Here is a 17,690-nt window from a genome sequence, read left to right as displayed (position 1 = left end):
CCAAGCTTGTCCGTGTGCTTTGGTTGTTCTTATCGCACGTTTATCAGGTGGTATCAAAAGTAAGCTGAAAGCAGCTTAGAGAATACGCTGTACTGGCTGACACGTCACCTCGTGAAATTTAGCACCCATTCTGCGCTTGTGTTGTTTGAGTGCTCACGGTTTGCCAACGTAATTTTACAATTGAGCTATGTTTGTGTACTCGAGACACGACAAGACTTTTGCGCCAAAGAAGGCGCTGACAACTTAAGCTGCGCCTTGAAGACCTGAATGCTGCGGCCTTATCTTGCCCTGCTCGCACCGCACATGCACTAATGGATCCTTTATTCGGCTCGAGCAAGTGAACCTCCTGGCATATGGGCAAAGTCCTCAGTTCCTAAGGTCCTGTGTTCAATTCCCAAACGCGTATAAATTCACCGAATTTTATGCAGGGCTCAATCTCTTTTCTTCAATTACAGGAACCTCATTGAGAATATTAGAGTCAATCCAAATATTTTTACACCTTATTTCCTGAACTTTATATTCTCTAGAAATTTCTCACTCACGACCAACGAAGCCGACGAAAGCGCCAGGTTTTCTGCGTCAAGGGGCCTAGACATAGTCGCGTTGAAACACAAAAGCGGTAGGCCGCGTTCTCCATTCACCTCTTTCCACCATTGCGTGCATAATTGCAATTTCAGTGACCTCTGTGCATCTGCAGCGTATTAAAGCATTAATTGCGCGCGAGTCTCTCATACCCTGAGTCACTTTGGGACGTTGAACCCCACAAACCAAACTACACAGATATCAGTTCACCTTAGGCGACAATTTGCGTAGTAGCTCGCAAAGGCGAGGAAGAACACAAATATCATCACAAGCGCTAGACTAATTGAACGAAAGAACTCGCGCCTCACTTGCAGCTCATAAAGCACAATGAAAAGCCCATGACGCGATTTTTAACTGACGTCCACACCAAACATCAAGCAGCACACACGTTGACGGATCTAAGCTGCAGAATAAGTCTGAAGAACTGAAAGCGTCGCCTATTTCGAAATATAACCATTCTATTAGAATGGCTACGCCACAGCCTGCCGGGTACTATACGAGATCACGGTGATGGTGAAACTCCACGCCCCATGTGTGTTTTGAACACACTATACTTCTACTAGTGGCCGAGCGAAATGTTTTTTTGGTGTGCCTTTTAGAAGTTTGCACGCTTGCTTGCATTTAGATAAGCCTAGAAGATATAAAACATCGTTATCCACGGATATACCAGTGCACGAGGCATTTTTCGCGAAATCGTCTAGTCCGCGTGTTTTCTCGCGCCCCGCTCCGCCTGCCTCGGGAGCTATACAAAATTTGTCGAACTCTAGTATGTCCGCTTGTCCCCCCTCCCCCCATCATCCCAGTGCCTTGGGGGTGCATAGTCAAGCAAAATCGTCTAAACCTTGTGTGGTCGCTTGTCCCCCTTCCCCGCCTTCCCTTCTCTCCTCCAGTGTCCCGGAAGTTGAGAGCCCATCTAACTCTTAACGCGGTTCTCAGAGTGTGCTCTCACACTAGCGGAGCCGAGCCATCTCTGAATTGTTTTAATTTAACGGAGGTTAAACTTGAGTACTCGTATCAACACTTAATTTGCCTAATGAAAACATGGCTTATAAAGAAAGCTACCCAATTTCTGTCTACCCCAAACAGAACAAATGACACCTGCGGTTGTACTGCAAACCACTCGCCCCATGCCTCTTCCCTCCATGGGCTACTCGCCGGCGGAAACTGCATGCATTCGAAGAGCGGTGCCCTCAGAAAATAAATGCAGAAACATAGAGGTATAAAAAATTAAGATCTGCACCTTGAAAATCGAGCTTCACATGCTCGGTTGTCTTGTACGCACTCATAACTATTACATTTTCAAGCGCATCGCCGAGCGGCATCGTGACCAGCAGAAGCAGTAAAGGAGCATTTCCCTCCCGGGCCGATCTGTGGGCCCTTGGCAGCTGTGCACCCGAAGTTCTAGTCCTCTCTTCTTCGTCATGACTTTGGCAACTTTGCAGCTAATTACCAATTAAAAAAACTAGTAATATTCATCATGCTGCTAAAAGCCCGCAAAGCCATGCGTGTATTGTCGTTGGATAAGTACCGGTTCTTCTATATCTCTTGTTATTGTCGGAGGATACTAAAATAAACCTCCGGCTTTACAGACACCGCACTTGCTGAGCTAAATGAACTCTCTATTGGGCAGTCTACATTCGTGTCGGAGATACAAGACATGAAACGTTACAGTAAGGCTCTGGCAATGCAACGGCAGACTTAACAGCGCGCATGTGCCTTCTAGGGCAAAAAATCAAATTGACCAATTCGTTGCTAGACTGAGGTCAGGTTCTGACTCGGTGGCGACAGCGACAGCGCAAGAAAACTACGTTACGTCATCGTGCAGGAAAGCGGGCATGGCAACCGAACCTCGGGAAAACTTGAGGAGGGAGTTCTCAGACATGTCGTTCTCCTCCAGACCTCAGAAGCGACTGCGACTGCTATACATGTGGCACAGGGGCATGCAGTACATCCTGATGCATGAGGATTTGCACCTATGTTAACCAGGAAGTTTCTGCTTATGCTGTCGCCGTTTACCCCGAAGAAAGGCTAATACGCAGCCATCGCAGTAGCAGTGTATTAGTAGTTGCCCTTTACTGAAATGGAAGTACTGCGAAGGAAAAACCATGACATTCGTCACCTTAAAGCCTTGCGACAGTGAAAGTGAAAATTACTAAACTGCTTTCGCGACGTCACAATTGATTAATGTGACGAGCTCGAACATACTACTAGTAAATTGTGATTTAATATGCTGAGAAAGCTTATTGCTTCTTATAGACATTTTCCCGAAAAAGTGAATTCCTATTTTGGACTTTTATGCTCTTCACAAACCTATAGAACCTAGTGCGGACGATGCTCAGAACAAGTGGCAACTCTACGAAACAGTTACCTCGGATACCTTAGATGTATATTGCAACGCTGACTTTCTCTGGTGAAACTGCTTCAAGCCTCCAGCTACTACGTGGGGGATTACTGCGCTTCATACATAAATAAGGCAATCTTCCACATATCTGAATTCAAGGATCGCCAACGAACTCGGATAATTAGACAAAACCTTGTCAAGCATGGCTGAAAAGAACACCGCGGCAACTCTTCTATCAGTACAAACACTATATTCCGTTAACGAAAACTTTATAAATGCAATGAAAACGTAACAACGCAGATAAAATGTAGGGAGGTTCAAAAAAGAAATGTGTCAATAAACGTTTGCTACTGAATCGATTCTCATCATTAGCCACACTGAAGCAATATATAGCATTCCAAAGCAATTGGCAGTGTGACAGGAAATAAGGAACACCTGCCAAGTAAATACTGAATCGCGAAACCAGGCATAGGGCATTGCTCAAAAAAGACCGGCAGCTTCATCACATTTCCTAATCGAAAACGAGCCAAAGGCCTAGGAATTGCACATCTGATCGTAAATAGCGATCGCATGTTGTTCTGCTTTGCGCAGGGGAACAACAGCCCTACGCAGTAAATCCGCTTTGGGTGTCTTCCAGTTAAAAATACGTCTAATCGGAGGCACTGCGCCTCTTTCGCTACTTAACATAGGCCTTGCAACTACCACCCTCACAAACACGGATACTAGGAACCACCGCACGACTTCAAAGGCTCAATCAAATCCGGTAGAATTAGGAGTTTTCGTTCTGTGAGTAGCATTATTCTAGTGTTTCTACTTGAGAAAGTGCATATTTTGGTTTTGCATTGCGCCCGTCATGACATCTTTCTGGAAGGAATAAAAATACTGTTTCTTTTTTTTTTTTTTTTTGCAATAATGTCTCTAATGTCAGAATTCAAACACGGTCACAAACAAGATTAGAATTTTCAACGTATTCACGGCAATCAAGTTGAATGGGTTTCAAATCTTTCAAAGATCAATTGTGAGCTTTTCTAAATCTGGTCATATTAATTATAGTATTTTGCGGGCAGTAGTTCATGCTTAATGGGAAAAACCGTCGTGTTCTGCAAGACGAGCTGAAAGTTTCCGTGCTTGCCATTTGGCGGGAAAGCGAAGGCTGTCTTCCCAGCGTACTAACGGCTCAAGCTGCATCCTGAGTGAAGAAAATAAGGGTTGAGGGGGAGCCTAATTTCGGAAGCCAAGACAGTGTTTCGACAAGGGGACTTGGCTTCTTCTTGGCAGCGCGATCTTCAATCAAGTGATTATCTTATGACGCATGCTGTTCGCTCTGTATTCCTTCCAGAATATACAGTGGCCAATAAAAGGTGCCTACATTCTAAAGCTTTTGCTAGAAATTCAAATCAAGCATAAAATATTAAACCTAAATGTCATTTTTTAGCATATTTTGATGTCGTATGGCGTCTTCTTCAACGAGGAGTTGTTGGGGGCCTAACTGGCTCAATTCAATTTCCCTGTTTTGTCCTTCAATGAACGTTCCCTAGTGCGTTAATTATTCCTCTGTTTTAAACTGTGATTAGCTTGCTATCACATTCAAGTGGCATTTTCTTCATGTGCACGTATTACTGCCAATTTTTATAAGCAAAGGCTGAGTGTACGGCGCGCGTCACTTTACCAAGAGTTTTATAATGGCAATTATTCGCAGGCAAAACCCTATGATGAGAGGCCATCTCATTCGATGCATTTCAGTGTAGCCCAGTCGGCGACTTCAAAAGCATTGAAGGGAAACTGATTCAGGGTAGATTTTGCTTTTCAATTACAGTATGGCATGGCAAATGGAAAAATCAAGTTGTTGAGAACGATACTGTTCGCGCAAGAAAAAAGAAATCTCGACTCTGTTATCGACATTTCCGTTTTTTTTTTTTGTGTGTGTGTGTGCTATCGTGCCTTACAATGGGCACATGGAGTCTGAAACATTATGTTCTACCTGCTGAGTTAACAACAGTAGCCCACCTCAAGGTCCCCAGATATAAACGTAATTGCGCTTCGAGAATGATAAAGGTAAATTAACTCCTGGTGTGGATATATCACGAAAAGAAAATAGCGATTTCATTGGCCGAATCGAAATTCTGATCACGTGTAAATAGTAGGATTCGTAATATACTGAGTTTTAAAGATACTTTTATGAGCATCGGTTATAAATTTACAAAGATGAACCACAGAGACTGGAACCTAATCGCACGGAGAAGATTATCTGTTTGTTAAGTTGGTCTCCTTCAACGGATCCAAGGTATCACGAACAAAGAGGTTCATCAGCAAATTTTTAAAAATGGAATAATCTCGGCTTTTAATACATGTTTCAACAGACCGATAACCCGAAACACTGTGTGGAATATTTGCAGAAAAATAGGGGGGGGGGGGGGGGGGGGAATCAGTATAGGGTAGCCACGCCGGTCTGTCCAATAGTTACAGCGAACTAGAAGAGGTGTAGTATGCTAACTGCGCCCCGCCCCCATAAGGAGAGGTAAAGCCGCAGATGTCGACATTTCTTAGTTCCCTGTTCGTCCGCTAGGTTTCGCCACAGTTTCGAATACTGTAGTCGCCCCTGCGGGCAACGGTAAGCTGCGGCAGCTTACCCCTTGGCACTCGCTTTTTCATCATTGCGTGTCGTGCCCACTCTTAAAGAATGTAGCGTGCAGGAAAGCTTGCAACAGTGTCCCGGAAAGAAAAAAAAAGCGGTTGGTAGTGTTTTAACGTAGTTAAACAGAGTAAACGAGCAAAAACATGTTTCGGGCGTTGTCGGCTCAAGATTTCATCCAGCTAACGCTACGACCATTTAAGCTGCGTCTTCTCATGAGCATGGCTGACGAAAGTATCTCGAAAAAACGCGGCTGGAAGAATCACAACTTTCGCAGTGATGCAAACTGAAAACTGATTCTCAATTATAATTGAGAATTCCTGTGTAGCATACGTACCATAACGGATGCTTGAATCGTACTCGATATCCCCGACGCTGATTGAGTTAAGTTATGATCAAAATGGCCAGTGTAATAGGAATATAGAGCCTGGGTTCAAATCCGCTCCGGTGTTGTTTTTTCGTTGCTCTGGTAGGTTCCACAGGTTTAGACAAGGTCAAAGCAAGCACGAAATCGGTCAACCACTTTTGCAAAGCTTTCACTCATCAGACTGAAATAGATGGTCGCTGTCGGAACTATTGTTTCGCGCGCCGGTTTCTGTATTGATTCATGATGAAGGTATTTTAAAGGAAATTGTGAAATTTTTCATTGTAGTCGGGCTTCACTTTTTTGTGAAAGCAGAAATCACAGAGACGTTCAGTAGGCGTGAACGGGCCAAGCAGGTAAAGTTGACCCGTAAAAAGGTAATTGCTTTTCTTTGTGCTTAACTCGACCGATGCGAATAAATTTCTTTTCCACGTTTGAAGATGAGGAGCTTCTTGTATAGACCGTTTTGTCATGGGCGCTGCCATTTTGTGTATGTGGTGCCATCTAGCGGCCGAGTTGTGAACAACCGCCATGCTGGTATGTGGGGTCCCATCCGCAGAACAGGCGACAAGTAGCGGAAATCGGCATTTTGGAGCTTTCGCATGCAATTGTTTGCTTTCTGAAAGTACCTAGCTGAAGGAAAAAAAATTTTCAGTAGCAGCGAAGCCATTCGGTCAGAAATGAGAAAAAATTATGCTCCTGATCAGGTCTGCTGAAGGCTACAAGCCTGATTACAATTAGTGTGTAACTTTTATGTTGCACGGAGAGGCGGCGGCGCACCACTGGCAGTGATGGTAGCTTTCGATCTACTTTTTATTCTTAAATGATTTCTTGAGACGGCTTACCGTAACAATTTGAGGAAAGAAAGAAAGCGAATGTAGCCGTTTCATGTCACGTTTAGGAGCAATGCTAATCGCGCTAGATTTGTTGGGTCAACCGATCCTTCATATGCTCTTTACTGCTTGAGCGGCTACTAAGGAAGTTCCCACACCTCCACTGGGGTTCTATTCTTAAGTATCCATTATCCATTTCGGATCCATTTACTCTACCCTGGCTACTTTTGTTGGGTGACAATCAGGAAGGGTGTTCAAGCGTCCACTACCAGGCAATCGGATTTCAGCATTGCCTACATGACTCGACCACCTGTTTGCCGGTATGTGCGAGGAGTGGCGATGACTTGTCAAAAGCGGAAGCTGCTATCCTGCAATTTCTCTGACTGGGCGTTAGTTGCGTTTGTCTGACGCTGCCGTCATGCTGACATTAAAATACAAGATAAAATGGACAAATGATACCTATGAAATAGGGACCTTAAATTATGTCCCATAATGACCTCATCGAAAGTTGCTTTTGTCAACAATTATATAGTCCATTTTTCGTCGCAAGGTTGCTTACTGCAAGCAATCGCTGCTGTTCCTATGATCATATTCCCATTCATTATCGGCAGCAAAATCTTACGAGATGCGTGTTTAAAAAAATATATTTTAGAGCTGTTTCACTAAATACGTTGACAACCAGTTTATTAGTATATCATTGTCTTCAAGTGGGACAGGTTCTTTCATACTTGCATTAACCAATTAACCAGGTGACTGAATCGAAATAGTTCTTTACCTGGCGGCATCTCGTAAATATTTGCCGCAAGGAATATCATCCGCTTATATTGCCCAAAATCTGCCGCTGTTGCACGGGTATTCAGTTTTTCCGGTCCCTACTCTATAAACACAGTGTTTGGAACTCGCACGAAAGGCTGCCAAAGCGAAACATTTTCGGTTGGGGCTTGGAATTCAGAAGCTGCTCGTCTTCGCCTAATTGAGTGAGTTGCAAGTGGAACAGTGTAGAGCAACACACGCGCATACCACCGCTGTTAATCTTTTACCTTCTGTTAATCATCTCCTTTTGGTTGTTATTTTTTTTTTTGTTAATGCAAACTGAGTAAAAAAAAAAAAAAAAAAAAAAAAAAGATTGCGTTAACCGCGGCAGCTCTTTGCAGCTAAACTGAGGCCGGCGGAAATGAAACGATCAGGGAAATGAAGGAAAGAAAGGGGCGAAAGAAGAAAGAACAGGGAAAGAAAGCACATCGCTCACATCAGCTAATCGGCTTAGATACTTTGCGGCTATTCAAGAGACTCTGTGTGCAAAAGACTGCAACGTGTGCCCTTTCTCTGTAGAATGCCCTGCCGCCCCCGCTGCTATCCCCGCGTCCCCACATACCAGACAGGAGGAGCCGCGCAGCGCGTTCCGGTTCGAGGCTATTTTCCTCCTCGCCGCGAAAATGGTCTATATGGTTTTACAATTACTTTTTTCTTCTGAAAAACGTTCTTTTGCGCTATGGCAGAGAGTAGTCTCGTGTAAAAGGAGATGCGTGGGTACAAGCAATGCAGTGCACCTAAGTGTTCAAAAAAGGTCAGCGAGTCGAGAAATACACGGCATGATAGCAGAGCGTCACACTTAAGCGTTTATCTAAAGTGAAATTTAAGTCTGGTTTAATATCGTGAATAAAGTAACCAACACAGTAACCTAGCTGGTTGATTCAACAGATTTCATTTTGCTGGTAGGCTTTACTAAACGCTATTTCTTAAAGCCACGTGTGTGCACTACTTACTGTACGCGACGATGCTGGGCAAAGATTCCGCCGTTTCAGCGGATGAGGTGTTGGGTCCGCTTTGCGCTCGCACCCCATTCTTTTGACATGAAATCTAGTTTAGGGCGTATGGTTCTTTTTTTAAACTTTATTTGCCAATGATGAACGACACGTGTGATAAAATGCATTAAGTCTACTAAGCTCTGGCTCGAAATTTCATCACTAATAGGGCATTTTAACGCGTATACGTGCTGGCAGCTTTCTTCTAGCCTCCCTACAATGAGCACGACGGCAGCGCCGCCATACGACGCCAACATTTTGCGACAGCGGCGGCATCACGTCAGCCCGGCCAGTGATCACGTTACCCCTATGCTGGTCCACTGTACCATAGTGACCACCCTGACGGCCAACAGCTGATAATATTATGTGAACTGAAGAATTTCGAATGGGCTTCACACGTACTTCAAGGGAGAAAAAAACAGACAACTGCTCCGAGATAAATTCTAGGTGTTGCAGGAGTGCAGAAGCATATACTATCCGTTTATTTACAGGTTTGTCAACTCCATTCCTCGTCTGTGCTTATGTGTAATCAACAGAGAGGGTACGCGTGACAGTATTGGGTTATTGTGAAACGTAATTTTGTAAACTGGGTCCCATTTTGTTATAAGAATGCTTATTATTGCCCGTGCTTCACGAAGTGCAGGAAGAACTCTTCAATAAAGGATCTTTGAGAACAAAATAATACGACGGCAAATTTGGGGTCCTCTGTGTGCATACACTGACATTGTCTTTCCGCTGGGATAATTTTTGGTCGCTATCATATAAACAGAGACATTGTCTTTCGATTGAGATAATGCGCAGGTTTTATTCTTGAAAAAAAAAAAAGCGAATTAAAAAAGAAATATATTGTTTAACCTACTGCATCTGTCTTTGCTCGTGTCGTACTTTAGTGCACCTGCGACGCTCTAAACAGTGTATACTATCTTCTTTCATCATCTGAATGCCGGCAAGGTTCTACCTTGTTTGTGACTTTTAGCGTAGCTATTGGTATGAAGTAGCAAGTTGAAATTTCGTCTATTTCGCGCATAATTTTCTTCCCATCCAGCCGAGCAGAATTAACCTAGATTTTTTTTTCTTTGTAGCTGACGCCATATGAAATTATTGAAAGTGACAAAGTAAAAGCCTACGCACAAGGATCACTAACCAGTGATGTAGTTTTGCAGACTTTTCCGCAGTACTGGCACAGAATGTTGTTTTACAGTTTTGCGCAAGGCTCGAGTTCATCACCTATGATGCAGTAAGAGTAAATCAGCATAGAATACACGCTTGTCACTTGGCGAGTACGAATCTCTTAGCTCCAGGCTTGTGAATGCGCTGTGAGCATCAATCTTGCTAGTCAGTTGCAACACTTTGTTCGGAGACACGGGTATGCATGACCACGCTGGCGGTCACGAATGTTGCCTCTTTTCGAAGCCACGCCAGTACAAAGAGAGGCTCAAACAAAGCTGGTTATAAGTACGAAAGGTTTATTCCCTTCCGTGAGTTGGGCGTCGTTCTGATTCATTTAAATGTCAGCTGAAAAATACAGGTTTATAACCGAAAGAGTTGTCGTAGCTCTTTGGGCGGACACCCTGTCCTAATCGTGGCCGTGGTCGTGGCCGTGGTCGTGGCTGGCGTCAGGGTCGCAAGTAGTTGCAGCGTCGTGGACGTGCTTGATCTGCTCGGTCTACACGGAAAGACACACGATCGAGTAACATTTTCAAAATCATATAGCGAAGTACCTTTCCAGAATTGTGTATATCTGCAATTCGCTTAACTTCCAAAACTTTTCTGCACAAGCACGTTAGCAACAAGCAGCCAGTGCTGCTTCTTTTCCGCATCGCGAACATGAAAGCAAACTTTCATTTTTCTTATTTGAACTCAAAGACGAAAGATATACTTCTATATTTTTAATTTTGTAGCAGTTGAAGATGTTTTATTCATTGAACTTTGCATCTCAGTTTGGTTGATGCTAGAAGGTGAGGTAGTAAGAAATAACACGCGAGGACAACAACTGTACAAGGAATCATAAGCAGCAGTGATTGCTTGAGCGCTATTTCACTCCGGAAATTTCGACCATCGGGGCTTAAAGAACCCTAGGTGGTCGAAATCTCCGCGCATCTCTCATAGCCAGAGTAGCTATGGGTCCCCAAAGCCCACAAACAAAACCAAACCAAACAATTTGTCCCGTTGGAAATTACGACAGGAAAATTGTGTAGATGTATACTCACGGTGAAATACTTGGCCATGGCTCCCTCCTGTTTCATGAAAAAAAAAAAAAATGAAAAGAAAATATTAGGTGGTCGGTGGTCTTCGCTGTTGCTCGAAATTCACGCCGTTATTTTATCATCTCTTAATCTTGGCCAGTCTTTCGCCTCTAGTTTTGTAAAATATACCTGCGAGGTTCATTCTTTGAGTTAGAGTTCTCTGTTTCCACTACTTTACTATGTCAGAACTATAGAAGTGCCCATCAAAAAACACTGTGCTGAACTGCATAACACATCAGTGACACAACAGGAAAGAATGATTCCAAATGTTGCCACGTCTATAAACTACCACTTGTGAACGGTTAGAGCAAATGTAAGAAAAGAAAAAAAAAAGAATGTAAAAAAGAACGATTAATCATACTTATTACCCGACCAGTTGGGCTAGCTATTGGTGCATTTTTCTGCAGCTTTATTCCACATCCCACACTTTCTATTGGGCATAACTGCACTTCCCTAACATGAACCTATTTCTATGATAAGAATATAGTTAATTTCTTCTTTCTTTAAATAGTATTCCGAGGAGTTTCTCGTGAAAAAAAAATAATTTCATGCACTCAGCCTTCTTTTTTCGCCAATTTTTAAATGGCTCTGTTTTTCTAAAGCATAAAGCGACCGCACTGACTCCGTACGCAGGAGGCTTGAATGAAAACACCTGCAACACTTACCAGGTCGTTTCCTTCGCACATCTTACGGACGGCACAAGAAGGGTTGCTGCACTGCAGTTTCTGCATAGCGTCACCAAATGCAGCGCCGGTCTAAAATGATACGGGAAGAGAAAAATAGGACAAGGAAGTAAAATATCATAATGTGATGCACCTAAATTGCACATAAGTGTCGCCCAAAGCGCATCATAACGTGGGGCCAGGTGCGCGGCACAATCTTACCAATGCATGGCAGAGAGATTTCGTTCGATGCACACAAACCAGGCAAATCCTAGTGCAGAACATAGGCCTCCCTCACTGATTTAAAACTGCACTCGTACTAGCATATGGCAGAAAATTCTTGGTCTCATTTTATCACGCCTTCCCTTTTTCTTTGTTTATCAATTATGTGCTCATTTATGGCTAATGGTAGAATATGTTAATGGTCTGGTTGGTTGACCAGCGCGTGAGTATCAACAGTGTTGTTTAAAACTCTAGTAAAAAGGCATAAACAAGAAATTTACGAAGAACCTACATGTTTCCGAAAGAACGAAAGAAAGAAAAGATAACATCACACGAAAGATAACGGTATCTCAATAAATGGCGAAACAAATGCACTCCAGACCCTCTGCTTTCTTGTTCTCTTTCCCTCCAGCGCTCTAGTTGTGCTCAACGCAAGCTCGGAAACGTTATGCAGAACTCAGTAAAGTCATTTTTCTTTTAATTCCTGTATTGTGAAAGTTGGCTTTTACCTGGTACTTACACTTTTACCACCAGAAATGTTTGTGAGAAGGTTTAGTGAACGCAGCTGCATGCTTTTGAAAATTTTATTCCTGGTTTATAACGTCAGCTATTAGTAAAATGATGTCAACCTGGTGTGCAATGCCTTAAAATAATAAATTAGTAACAGTACGTAGACACACTGGAAGTCTTCTTAGAACAACTATTCCCAGATGGTTACTTGGGTTATCCAATTTTCTCAAATTTCGGCGAACGAACAAGTATTCGGCAGCTTTTCTTTTTTTGCCTAGTCAACACAAATCGCTGCTTTTGTGAAGTCAGTATAGAAATCTAAGTTTCGTAAAAAACAAAAAATGCTAGAAAGGTCGCTACTACTGCAGCAAATGTTGCAAACTCACCGATGCCGGAATATGCTGCTTAATGCATTCCAGTTCCGTGGCTAGCACCTCGTCGCTCTTCTCTGCAAAAATAATAAGAAAACCGGGGAAAAGTTTGGGACCGTCGGCGTATCGCCGCTTGAGGCAGCGCGACGAATTTTCCTGCCGTGACCTTGTAAATAGTAAACACGATGAAAAACAGGCCGTGAGAGTGCACAAGGACTCGAACAGCAGGAACACCCGCATTATCATTGGTGCAGTAGTGTAAGCCATCAGTTGGCGACTAGAAAGCGAATGAGAGCTTTAAATTCGACCTTTTCTGGTCTATAGAACCCTTTAGAGAACATCTCTGCAACTGCGCACATGTTTCATGATACATTCGAGTAACTCCTTACTCTAAAAAGTACTTTTTTTTTTCTTTTTTGTAAGTGTTGTCAAACCTGCGGCTTTGGTGTTCACGCTTTTGCGTATTCGAGTAGTGCCGTTCTCAGGGTTTGCCTCTCACTGGGTGACCGCGGAATGTTTCACTGTAATCAGTTATTTTGAGGCGTGAGCAACGTGCCCGCAGTAGTTGAGAGCGCTGGCGCTTCGCAGTAGCATACTGCTACAGAGTAGAAGAAACATAAATACGTCAAAGCTTAGCCATTTTCCGGTTCCTTAAATCCCCACGAAGTTAGGGTATTGGCGTTTAACGGTTGTAAACGTTATCAGTAATATAAATGTACGTCGAAAATCAATGAACGAAAGCAATGAAGAATAACAAAGTGGTGACCGTTTGACCGCCTTATCTGCATTAAATCAACAGCGCAAAAGAGAAACTTGAGAGATCGCAAGACGGGGACTCGTTAATTGAAAACTCAAACATCGAGCCCGACATCTGGCGGCTCCCGGCGGCACTCCCGGCTTATTAAATAAAGTTATTTTTGGTTCTAAAATGAAATATGGGCTAAAACATAAGCGTGAATTATTCGCGTGTTCACGCAGAATGATGATCAAACAGTTTACCACAGGTAACCGTTTTTTTTTTTTTCGAATTTGCCCTGCCAGGTATTTCAAAGGCCTTCACTTAGGGACTTTCAAAAGGGCGAATGATCTCTGCCATATTAAGTTGCTCCCGCACCCAAATGTTAGCGGCCTCGTAAAGACAAGCACGGTAACGTGGTCCAATACACCACTAGTCAGCGCACCCATGCTGAATATGTAGCGCCATTTTCAATACTTCCGTTGTCACCGGATTGGCAGTTAGGCTATGTAGCCGAACCCTATTTGCACCCCTGGCATTTCACTGAAAAGGTAGGGAATACAAGTTCTCCCGACCGAGAAGAAATTTTGAGTGTTAAGCCTGGCCAAGGTGGAGTGTTTCTCGCCCGCAAATTTGCTTTGCGTTTGAAACCCATGCGAATTTGGTGCCGAACTTGCACCACCCCGGCAATTACATCGCCCGCTTTTTGCACCCGTGATTCCGAAAGTTTTGCATGGCGGCATGGTCATATTTGTTTCACACGCAGAGGGAATTCGCCGGCAAGAAAAAAAAATAAACAAATAACGCGTTATGGAGGCCAGGCTTGACGAGAATTTGAGACTGACTGTATAGGACGGTGAACGAAACCCAAAAGTTTGGAAACCTTTGAAACGTATGCCTGTCTTCCTGCCTCTATACTCATGAAACACCGGAGACATGTGTTATACTCAGCCTGTGACTGACATGTCTAATAGTAACAAATGCCCCTGACAGATCAAACCATGCGGGTTCTCATGGCGTCACACGCATGCAGAGTATCAGTGGCACGATAAAAAAAAACTCTTACTCATTACCTTGAAAGTTCGAGCTGAGCAAATAAGTAACCAGAAAATAAAATTTCATTTTGCAAGAAATGTTATGAAATATTGTGTACCATTTGTTTAAAACACGAGTTAAAGAAGGTCTAAAAACATCTATTCCATTCTTGACATTAAACAATTTTAAGGCTGTAAAATTACTGTAGTTATCACACTAGTAAAAGGGGTTGCATATGAAAAACAATTGTTGACACGACGTACAAGTGCATAATTGCGGAAGCCCATACAAACCCGCGGCCAGAGCCTTCGCATTCGAACTTACTGCACAACTCCAGGTGATGAGCCGAAGCAGCAGCCACGAAGGCGGCCACGAACATGCACGAGGCGAAGACAGCGTTCATGGTGAATTATCACAGACGGAGTGCTTTACCGAGCTAGCAAGACGGCTGTGAGGTACGATAGCCCACACGGTTTACAGAACCCCTTAAATACCTACTGCCCAGGCTGGTTGCCTCAATAAAATAACGGAAGCACGCGATGTTAAAAGGGAAAACAAAAGCGCAAGTAAAAAGGAAATCAATGTACAGGTCAAAACGCCTGCCCTTCTGCGATTGGACGAGGTATATGGTCATATTCGCCATCCCGACTCTCCATTGGTCCTGTCCTTAACCACGACCGGCAACGCCACGCGCATGTGATTCCTGCACGCGCTCTCACGAGCTTAACGCTTAGTCAGCGCTTCCCGCGCCGGTCGTGGGGAGAGAGCCTCTGACGGGTACAGCTCAAGGACGGCTGAGGCGCGCTCACCGCTTCCCAAAGCGTGGGAGATGTGGCGAGCCAAAAGAAAACACGGCAGTTGCGCGCAGCGATGCAACGCTCGCTGCCGATGTGATCGTGCCGGCTTTTTTAGATGTATTTTTTTTTATGCTTATTTCGCGTTTGATGTCAGCCACTCGGTCGCAGAGCGAGTGGAGGGGCTCCACGAGGAAGTGCAAGCAAGGCAATGGAGACATGGCCGCTAGAGGTTGCAAGGGGCGAGAAATTGCATTTATTGTTCCGCAGCCGCCGCTGAGTGTAAGACTCCGGTTGTCCCTTCCTTTTTTTTTTTTTTTTTCTGACAATTGTGTTTTTTTTTTCTCTCTTTTTTTTTTTTTGGTGAAGCCGCGTTGCGTATCTCTCATAGTGGAGACGGCGATGACTTTTAACCGAGAAGCGCTGTGTTGGAGAAAAGGTAATGCGCCACAATGAAAGCAGCGGCCGATGGATGACTGCCCGGAAACGGTCTCAGCCCCGCTCGTGATCGAGAACCCCCACATCTTCGGACGCTCTTCGTGAGAAAAGATGCGTTTTGACACTGCGCCAAGAACGGTGCGAGCAGGAAAAACGCTTGTTGTGGCGCGAGACGGTTGTGTCGCCGCATCGCGCAATGATCGTGTTGTGATTATCATCGGCGCGGGAGACGGCCGGCGCTCGTGGCGGCATATGTTTTGCGTCGTTTGCGCATTTTGAAAATCTTAGGGGAAGAATTTAACGTCATACTTAGACAATGCTATTCGTTAGGAGACGGACAACGAAGAACAATAAAAACAGCGAGACAAAAATTGCGGCCCTCTTTGTGAGGCCGGTACTGTAGGAGATTGCATTTTAGACTCCATGCGCCCATTCTGTATGGGCCGCAGTGCCACCTCGGGGGAATTATTGCATTTTTGTCCAATTCAACTCCCAAAGTTGCGATCAATGTTTACGCTACCACCGAACTAGCATGGCCAGACGCTTGCCGTTTAGCGCGTGGCTTCGTTATTAACATTTTTCTTTGTTTTTTCTAAATGTAGCAACGGTTTGTCATCTGCCCTCAACGCCACGGCGCGAGTGCGCGAGTGCGCCACGGCGCGAGTGCGACCTTGCAGGTCGCAATTCAGCGGGAAAATATTCGGCATTCGTTATTGTACTGGGAACCTCACTCAAAACACGTGGTGCTCAGTCAGCCAATTTCATTTATTGAATTATTCAATTCTTTATTTATTTATTTATTTGAAGACACTGTCAATCCCAATTAGGACAGTGCATGCGTGGGTTGATATACAGGAGTTGAATGCTACCAGGCATACAATCGGAGAAAGCAAAAAGGAAGACCTCACAGCAATCTCATGCAAACAAAATAAAAGGCACACTAACAAATGAGACAATATAGCAAGATCAATTTTGGCTATTTGATAGCATTTATCGCGGATGTTGGGAAAGGTTGAGGGTTGCCGGAGAAGGGGTAGGCAGCGAACGCGATGGTTAGATGGCATCCTCGAGGCACTGCAGATGAAGTTATGTGATGTTAGGAAGATAGTGAGAGACCGGAAAGCGTGGCGTGACATGGTCCATAAGGTCACGAAGAGTCGGACACGACTGAACGCCTGAACTGAACTGATCGCGGCAAACTGTACCAACTCTTTTAGTGGAGACCGTGAAGTCACCAACATATCTAGAGAGGTCCATTAGCCTATTTCCCATGGGAAGGAGAAACGTTATATACACTGTTGACAAAAAAGCACCCTTAAAGCGCTTGTGCTGTGCGTCGCTACCCTGTCTGTATGTGGTTGTTTTCTTCTTTTAGCGCTCTAACTTTATAATGTATAATTGTGCTTATAGTGTGTTCCCCTGGAATGGTTGATAATGGCATATGTCGCAGGATTCATGTTAAACGCCGAATGAATTAGCTAATTTAAAGGCTTGAATTTGTGCAAGAACGCGCGGCCTATACTAGCGTTCTGTTCTGCAGTTTTGTGGAGCAGTTCTGTGGAGGAGTCTGTGCGCCAATATTTATTACAGATAAACAAACCATTCTTCGTTGCACTGACTCGAGCATAACTGTGTCATTTTGTACTTACGGGAACCAAATGATGTTCGCGTATTCTATTAAAGTCTGGCTAGACAAGAGTCTTGTACTTCAGCAGCTTAGTTTCGGATGTAGTAAAAAGGAAGTAGAAAAGGCAGAAAAACACGCTTAAGAAAAAGAAGCCGGATCTTTGCTTTTTTTTAGTTGTGTCATGAGCTTGTGTCTTTGATCCAAGGTCTTGCGTTGTGAGAGATAACAACGCCTAGGTATTTCTCTTCCGTTACGGTTTCAGAATGACATTGTCAATATTATAAATAAGGGAAGTTAAGCTTTTATTTCTTTTTTTGTCACCGTACTCGCGACTACTTTTTTTCCTATGCTAATGACCATTTACATGTTGTTACACCATCGCATAACATTGTTAAGGGCCGCCTATAGCCTTGAAAGAGTTTCTGGTTTATTTATTCGCTTATAGAGCATTCAGCCATCTGCGGACATGCGTGTGTTTACATCCACGTGGTT

At 43.9% G+C, this 17,690-nt stretch overlaps 1 protein-coding gene across 1 annotated transcript; it reads right to left on the bottom strand.

Annotated features, from left to right (window-relative positions):
* Positions 1 to 10,006: 10,006 nt before the first annotated feature.
* LOC146203945 (antimicrobial peptide microplusin-like) lies at positions 10,007 to 15,004 on the bottom strand. The gene is made up of 5 exons (XM_084589008.1): positions 14,664 to 15,004; positions 12,584 to 12,645; positions 11,469 to 11,558; positions 10,768 to 10,794; positions 10,007 to 10,223 (listed from the first exon to the last, which is right to left on the bottom strand). The coding sequence occupies exons 1-5, from the start codon at positions 14,740 to 14,742 to the stop codon at positions 10,134 to 10,136; spliced, it is 348 nt and encodes a 115-aa protein (XP_084445134.1). The 5' UTR covers positions 14,743 to 15,004; the 3' UTR covers positions 10,007 to 10,133.
* Positions 15,005 to 17,690: the final 2,686 nt, after the last annotated feature.

Source organism: Amblyomma maculatum, chromosome 1 (genome assembly GCF_055883805.1).
Source record: "Amblyomma maculatum isolate TAMU_Amacu chromosome 1, ASM5588380v1, whole genome shotgun sequence".
NCBI lineage: Eukaryota > Metazoa > Arthropoda > Arachnida > Ixodida > Ixodidae > Amblyomma > Amblyomma maculatum.
Note: the sequence above shows the minus strand (reverse complement) of the source record. Positions and strands in the feature narration are given on the sequence as shown.